Consider the following 10,711-nt stretch of genomic DNA (forward strand, 5'->3'; position numbering starts at 1 on the left):
ATTTGTTTAGATTTTTAAAAAATTTTATTTCAGAGAGGAAGAGAGGTGGAGAGAGAGCTAGAAAAATTTATGAAGAGGGATCATTGGCTGCCTCTTGTGCGCCCCATACTAGGGATCGAGCCCACAACCTGGGCATGTGCCCTGACCGGGAATCGAACCGTGACCTTCTAGTTCATAGGTCGATGCGCAACCACTGAGTCATGCTGGCCTCACTGATGATTATTTTTTTTAAACCCACAGTTACTTTGTGAATTTAGTTCAGATTGTATTATAAATATTAACTGTATCAGAAAATGAGAAAAATAAATTGTTTTTATGAAATTACATGAACTCATATTCGGCATCTAGTAGGTGACATAGTAAAGAATGGTGGCAGCATAAGTCATGAGGAGAAATGGAATCTGTGGGAATTTGGTTTTCATGTGGTCAGTTTTTAAAATGCAGTTTACATAGACTGTAGAATTTTAGATATTTTTCCTAAGCATTTGTTTACAATACCAATTAACCTTTTAAGACAGTACTTTGGAGTTAACTCATGAATGGAATAAAAATGAATATCAACATAATCAGCAGAAAGTATCTGTAAAAGTGTGTCAGGCAGTAACACTTTTTGCTCATGTGTTCATATGAAGATGACTTACACAATCTGACCCTCATTTTTCATACCACATTGTACTGTAAATTTCTAACAGCAGCTGGAGGTAGAACCCAGTCAGCATCTAATCTTACGAAGTTTATAACATGTCAGAGCCTGGAGGAATTCTGAGATCATGTGTGTAACCTGCTAGTTTTACAAAGCAGGAAACAGACCTGGCGGGTGAAGGAGGGCTGTTTGGATTATAAAGCACACAGAGACTTCTGTGGCTCTTTGCATGAATCAAGGGTATTCATAGGTTTTGCAATGAAAACAGGTAAGGGTGGAGGAGAGATCTATATTTTTGTTTTGCTTTGCTTATGTGATTTATTTTTTAAAAGTTAGAAAAAAATAAAGTTTTATCAGTATAATTTAGATTAGCAGACTATAAAGAGCAACATTTTCATCATAGAAATAAGTTTTATTGTATGTTTCTTTTAATAATAATATTTCTTAGAGCATTTTAAATGATTTTTTTCTTTCCCATCTCATGGGAATGCATCTACTTTGTCAAGTGAGGGACATCTGGTTTTATCTGTAACTAGTGTCCCGATGCACAGATTCAGGTACATTGAAAGGAAATTTAGAAGAAATATTTTAATATCACTATTCGCCTCTTGCTAATGAAAAGAAAATAGGATTCTACCGAGTCTCCTACCTACCTACTCTAGGACTTCTGTGAGGATCAAATGAGATGAGGCACGGGAAAATGCTTCACAAACATTTGATTAAAGTGTAAATGTTTGCACTTGGCTATAAAGCAAGTCATGTTCCTGGGCTGAAGAAACTCCAAGGATGCTAGTCACTAGGGAGAGGAAGCTGGGTGTTGCTACTTGACGTCATTACTCGGCGCCCACAGTGACTGTTTCCAGGCTGGGCTGGGCTGGGCTGGGGGTTGCATTTTGTGCCATGGGGTCTTGGCAGCATTGGCTGCAATTTGGTGGGGGGTTGCTCTGGGGGGGTGGGGCCTGTGTCCCACTTGGGGGAAGCCAAGTGTTGGTTTGTCAGTGCCAAGTCCGTGGTGCCATTTCTTTTTAAATGGCCAGTGCGCTTCATGGCAGCTCCTGCATTGAGCGTCTGCCTCCTGGTGGTCAGTGCATGTCATAGCTACCAGCTGGACGGTTGGGTGGACACTTAGGCTTTTATATATATAGATAGTACTCTCAGTGACTCTGATTTGGGCTGTGTGTGTGGTTCTGGGAATATTTTCTATTGTTCAAAGAAGTTTTATACACAATTTAATTTATTCCTAACTTATGGAATAAATAGAGTTTTATCTTTCAATTTCCTCCTCATTTAACAATTTATTTATGTGGTGATAATAGGTGAAGTAAAATTAACAGAAATCTATTATGCACATGACAATATAATTGTAATTTTAGCAGTGGATCAGTGCTAATTATAGTCATGTAACAAAATGGCAAAAAAAACTGATTCATGTAGAGTTTTAAAACATAGCCTACATGGTTTTGCGTTTAGTCTTAAGTATTCTTTGGTTTTTACTCAACTGATCTTTTTAAATGGCTACCTGAGTCATATGAGGAAACTACCTACCTTTCCAAGGCTTTTTTTGATGTATTGGCCACGACGTTATTGTCCTGTCATCTTTTACATTGCCATTTAAGAGAATTGAAATGTCAGTATGAATTTATACTGAATGGCCATCTATTAAGTGATTTTTAAAAAAATAACTGCAGCATATCTTAATTTGTGTAACTAATTTTTTATGCTTATATGAATTAACTTTAAATGTCAAACATAAAGAGTGTGGTAATGTTTTCTAAAATTTCATCTCCCCCTCCCCCCAAACTCTTTTTTAGGTATTTCTTTAAAGCCTTTTCTCTTGTGGGAGAAACTCAAGAACGAGAGAGAGTTTTAATACACTTCTCCAATAGATATTTTTATTGTAACCCGGATACCATTGCTTCACAAGGTAATCTGATGGAAATGCTTCGATTTATTATGAAAATCATCTAAATAGTTCTTTCTAAGGATAATATTATAAACAGTCAGATTTACTTCTTTCTAGACTATTTGTACAATATTTATTTAATGTCAAATCAGAATCACTAGGGAGTTGTTTCCTACTGGTGTTCTCTTTCATTGTGAGCATTTTCTCATGTCATCAAATATTCTTTAAAAAGCATGATAATTTATTGATGCATGATTTCTTTACTCTCAGTTATTTTTCTCTATTTTCTAGTTCCAGAGTGTGACAATATTTTTTAAATTGCTTATGCTTGTCACTGAGATTTTATGTGCAAAATGGATTGTAATAAATGAAATTCCAGTTTTCATATTTCTTCTTCCTCAGCTCCTGATCTCTAATTTCTTGATGAGGTGCATGTGTGCTTAGTTTTGGAAATATTTACAAATCTCATGAGTTTATGGTGTGTCTCTGGTGCTTTTGTTTGAAAGTAATCAAAACAACACTGACCACTGACTTTAGTTTATGTTTATTGTGTTATTTTTAAAAAGCAACTTTAGCTTTTGATGTACCTTATGAAGAGTGGTCTTTCCTCCATTTCAATTCATACAATATAGCAAAGTGTTCAGGGCTTGAACTCAAGTGCATTTATTTGCCACTGGAGAATCCTCCATAGGGTTACACATTCTGGAATAAATGACTGAGAGTAGATGCACTAAAAATGGTAATTATCTCCCAGCTTCAGTATTACCAATTAATTAAAGATAAGTGTATTTGATATTGAATAAAGTAATTGTTTGCCCCACCCCCAATCCTTCGGAATATAACTAAACAACTATCTGATGATTAAAGTCATTCCTGATTTTGTCTGATTCATAGTATCTTGGAACATTCAACCTAAATGTTTTGTTTAAAGCAGCGGTTCTCAACCTGTGGGTCGGTCGCGACCCCTTTGGCGGTCGAACGTCTCTTTCACAGGGGTCGCCTAAGACCATCCTGCATATCAGATATTTACATTACTATTCATAACAGTAGCAACATTACAGTTATGAAGTAGCAACGAAAATAATTTTATGGTTGGGTTACAACATGAGGAACTGTATTTAAAGGGCCAGAAGGTTGAGAACCACTGGTTTAAAGACTGGCAAAAAAGAAGATAACTATTCATTCCTGTCTATATTGTTAGCCAGAGAACTAATACCCAAATAGTAAAGATGCTGTGGAAGATGCAAATCCTGGCTTTCGTTACCTGGCAGGTGTGGCTCAGTTGGTTGAGTGTCGTCCTGTGTCCCAAAAGGTCACCAGTTTGCTTCCTGGTCAGGGCACATGCCCAGGTTGCATGTTTTCTCTCTCTCTCTCTCTCTCTCTCTCTCTCTCTCTCTCTCTCTCCCCCTCTCCCTTCCTCTTTCTCTAAAATCAATAAAAACATAATTTGAAAAAATGAAGTCACATTCCTATCTCTGAAATGGAAACATCTTTCTTTATTTCTTTCTTTGACTATATTTAGGTAATTTATTCACTGTTTCTATCACTGTCAACATTGAGTTGAGAATGCCAGGGATAGAAGAGGAAAGGGTTGTTTTTATTAGAACCTTCTTCAAATACTAAGATGTTAACATGACATTCCTGAGTGTAATAGGAAGATGGATTTGTGCATTCACTTGCCTGTTGATAGGATATTTATCAACTGAGTTTGACAGATACTTTCAGGAATTTGTTTTAAATGTATTTAGAATTTGTGATAATAAAATGAGACTGGAATAAGTATTCTTTTAGGTTCTTAGTAGCATCTACGTACTAGTAGAGACTTTAATAACAAATCTCCTACTATACTTAAAGGCATGCTTTGGAAAAATACGCTGTCTTACTGTACTTGGGTTGAGAATTACAGAGAGAGAAGAAGAAGACTTGGAAATGAGAAGCTAAACTCAGTGCTTTTTCCTTTTTTTATATGAAGTAAGAAGAGTAATGCTTCTATATAAGTGTGAAAATTTTCCGGCTTGGGCAACTTTTTCTCCTGAATATTTAAATTTAAAATTTTCACAGATTATTTTAGTATTTTGCTTTTGTCTGATTCATAGTATCTTGGATCATCCAAACTATATGTTTTCTTTAAAGAATGGCAAGAAAGAAGATAACGATTCCTAATTATATATTGTTAGCCAGAGGAGTAATACCCAAACAGTAAACTGAGAAAGATTCAAATCGTGGCTTTCTTTAACTTTATCTTCTTTCCTAATTCACTTTCCTCCCAGGAAGTTAAAAAAAAAAAAAAAAAGAACAGTACTGAACTATTTATTTTCATATCTGTTGTTAAAATTGAGAAGATATAAATGAAAAATTATCTCACTTTCCAGAGATGATAATCTCTTTTAATATCACCTTATATATTATTCCAGATGTATTTATATTTAAATGGAATTATACTACATATAATGTGTTTTTCATATATTAATTTATTGTGAAATATCTTTCCACTTCAACATATATACTTGGACAACATTTCAAATTACTTAAACATAACAGAAATATGTTTTTGGAGGGTCTTATTTACTTGCTCCCTATTATAATTAGTGTTTCTTTGAATATCCTTGTATGTTGTGTTGATTTTTTATTTCCTTAATGTAAAGCCCAGAAGTAAGTTTGCTGTGTCAAAGGACATTGTTTCAAAGCTTAAAGATATGTACTATCAAATTGTCCTCCTGAGAGGTAGGAATAATTTACTTTATCCAGTAGAGTCCAACTCTCTGCACTGAGGTCTTTTTAATGATTTATTCTTATCTGATTTCTGTCTCCCCAAGCAAATATGATTACTTGTGCCTAGCTACAGTATTGTGCTTTCATATATATTGTGTTCTTAATATATGCTATTTTAATGAGAATAGGAGTCTAGGAAATAGTGAATTAATGCTTTCTGTCCTTGTCTCTTTCCTTAGACGGCGTCCATTGTCTCACCTGTGCAATGATGCTTCTTAACACAGATCTCCATGGCCATGTAAGTGTATGGTTGTGAACTGTCTTACAGAAATCCAAAACGCCCCAATCTGTGCTTTTTTTGTTCATACACGTTTATTCTCTGCCTCCCTTTCTCCCATTCTCTTCATGGCAGGTAAGTAAACATAAATCTTTGGGAAAAGAAATAACTATTTCACATGCTAGCATAGAAAAGTAAAGAGATAAAGTGATAGAATCATAATTTTAACACTATCCTCACAAATCTCACAATACTGCACTAGGAATTCCTTTTAGTTTCCAGGAGGTGGATTTAGAATAGCTTAGTGACTTGTAGACATATGTAGCAGGTGTGCAGAGTAGACCAAAAGTGCAGATACTTTCAGGGGACATTCTTGGCTAATAGAGCGTAATATGAAAGTGCTGGGATTCCAACAATTCAAGCCTTGAACTAAGTATCCTAATCTAATATTCATCCAACTAGTTATAGGAATGACCAATCAGGGGACTGTGCTGACCTTGTTTTTCTGTTACCAGAGAAGCAAGTGTTCCGTGCTTTCTCCTCTGCCCACCATATAATATAACAATTGCAACTCTTTCCCTTTCCTTTCCTCCCACTCAATTTCTCAATCTTACTTTCAGCCAAAGGAGACAGTTTTGAGAAGGCTGTCCCCATATAACACTGATCCTAGAATGGGGAAACTTTCATCTCGGATATTTTGAGGTCTCATCCACATATCAGTATTGTGTATTTAGTGTCTGTTGACTGAGAACGAGTATAATGAAGAAAAAAAAAAAGAATTCAATAACCGGATTTAATAGAACTTCTATGGAAGTTGCTAGATTTGGGGGGGATTTGTTTCTATTAAAAGCTGATTACTTTGATAATACTTTAAAATAAACATGTGTCTTATTAATTGCAATAATTTGAAATAGACGTAAGTAAAGGTGTGAGGTTTATTATTTACTTAGATAACTCAGATGCTTGATGTCCAAACAAGCCATGGGCACTCTGGGTTCAGAACCACAGCTCCCGATTTGCTCCGGTTTTGTCTTCAGACCACTTGTGAGTAATTGAAAGGAGATTAAATGAGCATCACACTTTTTTGGGCAACTACAACATAAGAGATAGTTTACTTAAATGGACATTTTAATATTATCTGGAGTTATGCCAATCATGCATAATTAACAGTTGGCTGAAGTGGCAGAATTACATATAAGAGGGAGAAAATTATAAATACAAGTAAATCTCTCTATAGTATCTTCAAAATCATGTTTTTGGTGATAATTAGTTCTTAGTTTTGTTTTCATAAATGTATTCTATATACTTTAAATTGTCTATTATTTAGGTTTTGTGTATTAGAGTCTTTAATCCTTATTTATAATGCCTATTGTTACAAGTCTGTTGAATGTATAGTAGTAATTATAAGAACTAACTATATGATAATGTGTTTCTCTTCTCTTCCTCCTCTGGATTCCTTTAAAAAATAATTTGCCTTCTAGGTGGTAAGTTTTTACCCATAATTCTGGATGTAGCTTCTCTTGCATCATGGTTGCCTGATTGATTGTTATAGTGTCAGTCTGACTTATTAGCATGACCCTATAAAAGTGAATCATTTAAAATATAAAGTGAATTATTTCTAACTTCTGTCCCTATCCACCTTCTCCTTATTCTGCATTGCTTAGGCCCTCATCTCTTGTTTCTTACTCCAATGCCAGAATAATTCTCTTGGGGAATGAACTAATAAACCATTTTGCTTTTCTTCCTTACATCATGTCATAATAGGAATACAACAGCATGACCTTTCTTGGAAGTGCTGAGACAAGCTTGTCTTCATGCTTTCAGTGGGGGAGGCATAACTTGGGAGATGAACTTCTTTTGGCTGTACTTTGTGAATCTTTCATGAGGGTTTCATTGACTCAAAGGAATGATGCATTGGAAATGCATTGGTATGGGTCTTTTGTTCTTCCTGCTAACTTTCTTACTAATAAAATGATAGAATGTATATTCATATAATAAATCTAACAGCATTACATGTTGAATGCCTTCCTATCTTTCTTTTTCTAATTTATTCTCTCATTCAATAAACACTTAGAGTGTGTCTGTTCCCTTCCAAGTTCTGTGCCATTTGAGTTAGGAGCAGAAACGAATGGGACATGCTCCTGGAAGTCATATCTCCCCTGGGGTGGTGTTGGCTAGGCTTACCTCCATTAGTCAGGTTTAACCGAGGAAATGGCAGCAGGTCACTGAGGTGCTGTGGTGAAAGAGTACTGGGGGGATATTTTAATTATACATTGAGTTACAGTTAAACCTCTCTACAGCGGAGAGAAAACCCCCCAATCTGAAGTATATACAATATTTGGGGGAGAAATTCACTCAGATGTTATAATTATTTCATCGGAACTAAGAATGGCAATTCCCTTCAGTACCTATTTTTGAAAAATATGAATGATTTTTCATTATTTTAGCAATAGTATTGATTTGCTTTTACTGTCTGCAAGTTGTTTATTTCCTAAATATTTTATAATTGTGACCATGTGCCTAATTTGCCAAGTAATCTCTTACTTTTAAAATGTGTCATCATCTGTGAAATATACATGTAAATTAAACTTGCACATAAAGGTGCATCTCTATTAGAACAAACTCTGGAGTTTATTTTTTTCTCTTGTTATAATGGAACTAAGTTGTATTGAGTTTTGTTTGAACTGTCAATAAGGAAAGAGTTGAACATTTTTTCATTTAAGCCTGTATTTTATTAGAAATGATAGGAATAAAACCATCTATCATGTTAGAATAAATTCAAACCATTCCTTTTCTGGATAAATCTTCAAATGCATTCACTCTGTTCACTACAACTGGCTCTCTTGTACCTCGATCCAGCCCTCCTGGCAGGAGTATTGCTGAGGCTGAAGACAAGTGGCACGGGCAGGACAATAGGCAGGCATTTCTCACCAGGGGTGGCCTCTGAGGTGGCAGGAAGTTTTAGGTACAGAACTAAGTTGCAATGAAAAGTGGGATATATAGGTGTATAGTTCGTTAGCCAGTTTCACAACTGAAAGTCAAAAGGTGTCCACGAGACAGTGGCTGCCCAAGGTCAGGCCATGGTCAGAGGCAATAGCCAGGACATTATTTTTAATCAAGATTCGTGACAAAATCTACCCGTTAACACTGTGGTCTGGGATGTTTAGCTCTTTTAACCAAAGTCTCTCTCTGCTTTTCCGTACTGGCAGAAGCCAGCCCACCCTGTGCAGTGGATGTAAGGGGGTAGGAGTGCTGTTGTTTTCCTGGAGTGGTGGCTCTCTCTGGTAGGCCAGGCATCCTGCCGATACTTTGCCTTGGGGATGTGTAGAGAGCGCTGAATAGCATCCTCAGGGCCTGAGTTTAATATAGGAGGCAGGACCTTACTGGCTTTTTGTGTGTCTTGGGTTATAGGTTGGATAAGGAGTAAACCCAAAGCTAGTACACGATACTGGTAGGGGGACGAAAATGTCAAGGAATGAAGTGTAGGTTTTGTACCAGAACAATGGTAGTAAAAGATGTGTGTAGTTCAGGTTCAGATAGGTCATAGGAATTGATTATTTTCAATCTGTAAACTGCATTGATAATTATGAGTTTTTAATTCTTAGGTTGTCTCTCTAGGATCCTAGAATTTTAAGTAATGGGTAAAATATTTGGTTTATTATCAGAAGTGGACCATGAGTATTAGAAGAACTGGTATTAAATAAGTTTAATTCTTTTACTTTTCATATTGTGCTACTTTATAGTTCTACCCTCAAAAGTCCCACAAACCTGCATGAGGTTGATAGATGGTTAGTATCCTCAGGAACTCTGTGTCTGTGATTGTCATTATTGTAACTGGCAGCTGCCCTAAGTGCATCTTTCCTGCTGCCTCCCCTTCCTCCTGCAGAGCTGTCTTCTCTGTGGATCCCTCCACACCCTCTGCCAGGAAAGCCATCCCATCCCTGGGCTTCATTTTTTTCTTTCTTTTTAAAAATTCTTTATCATTGAAAGTATTACTTATGTGTTGTCCCCTCCCCACCCTCATGCCCCCCAGTTGTCATTTCTTTTCTATCTGGGCTTTATCCTGTTGTAGATTCCAGCCTTGGTCTTAATTGTCATTGAGCCAGTGCTGCCTCCTTTCCAATTCAGTGGTACTTAGTCTTTCCTTTCACCTGATTGGGAACTCCCTGGCCAGAGTGGCTTCCTCCAGGCTCCCACCCCCTGAAGCTAGCTTCTTGGTGATACTGAAAGTTCACCGAAGCATCAGGCCTAGATCTCAGACTTGCTAAGGGTTTCTAGTGAGACATGGAGTTCAGTTTTACTCTAATCATCAGGTGTGAAAATGTTTCTATAGAAAAATGTTATAGTTTCAAATTTTTTAATTTAAAAATGACCTTTAGAATACAGTTCACTATCAAATTGACAACTCTCTAGATTTTTATAGGAATCCTTATTAAGCATGTCAGACTTCATCATGTATGGCTGGATTTTCTTGGCTTCTATGACTCCAAATGAAAGCCTTTTTCTCTTCCTCCATTTCTCCATTTCTCCCTCTCTATGTACCTCCCTTTTCCTCTTCCCTCTCTCCCTCTTCTCTTCCTTCATTCTTCCCTTTCTCCATTTTCTCTCTTCTCTTTGTTCTCCCTGTAGCTCTGTTTTTCTTTCTTCACCTGTTTATTTTTTTTCAGTAGTTCTGCTTTTTTTTTTTTTTTTTTTTTTTAAGAATAGGTTCATGCAAAATGGAAACTGCAACACTGATAGCTTTTATCAGTGAGTCAGTGGTGCTCAGTAGGCCCTCACAGTATCTCATTTATATATTATTCAGTCACTGCATCCCTTCTCCTTCTGGCCATTACAAGTTTTTCACATTTGCACAGCTAATTAGTAGAAAGCGAAAGAAAGCAGGAGAAACTCTATTAAGTCAGTTTTGCTCTCCCTTTTTTTTTTCTTCAAATGTTTTGGGGAGGGTGGGAGAAGCGAGGATGAAGAAGGTGATTGAAACTTTTGGCCTCTAATCTTATTACTTAATTTAATGCTTGTCCTGTGACAACCAAGTTAAAAGTAGAGTTTAGTTAGTCTTTGTAATGAGGTCAGTGCCTTTTCCGTTATCTTCAAGTTTTATAGGAAACTAGAGGCCCGGTGCACAAAAATTTGTGCACGGGGGGGGGGGGGTCCCTCCGCCGGGCCTGTGCCCCTT

The 10,711-nt window shown here is 36.5% G+C and overlaps 1 protein-coding gene across 1 annotated transcript in view; it reads left to right on the forward strand.

The window, feature by feature from the left end:
• PSD3 (pleckstrin and Sec7 domain containing 3) overlaps positions 1-10,711 on the forward strand; it is a 418,120-nt gene that overhangs the window by 212,558 nt on the left and 194,851 nt on the right. Inside the window, exons 7-8 of the mRNA XM_014536830.1 lie at positions 2,455-2,567; positions 5,498-5,556. Coding sequence (XP_014392316.1) covers positions 2,455-2,567; positions 5,498-5,556 — 172 coding nt within the window. The remainder of the gene's footprint in view (positions 1-2,454; positions 2,568-5,497; positions 5,557-10,711) is intronic.

The sequence above is a fragment of the Myotis brandtii genome, unplaced genomic scaffold, assembly GCF_000412655.1.
Source record: "Myotis brandtii unplaced genomic scaffold, ASM41265v1 scaffold103, whole genome shotgun sequence".
Taxonomy (NCBI): domain Eukaryota; kingdom Metazoa; phylum Chordata; class Mammalia; order Chiroptera; family Vespertilionidae; genus Myotis; species Myotis brandtii.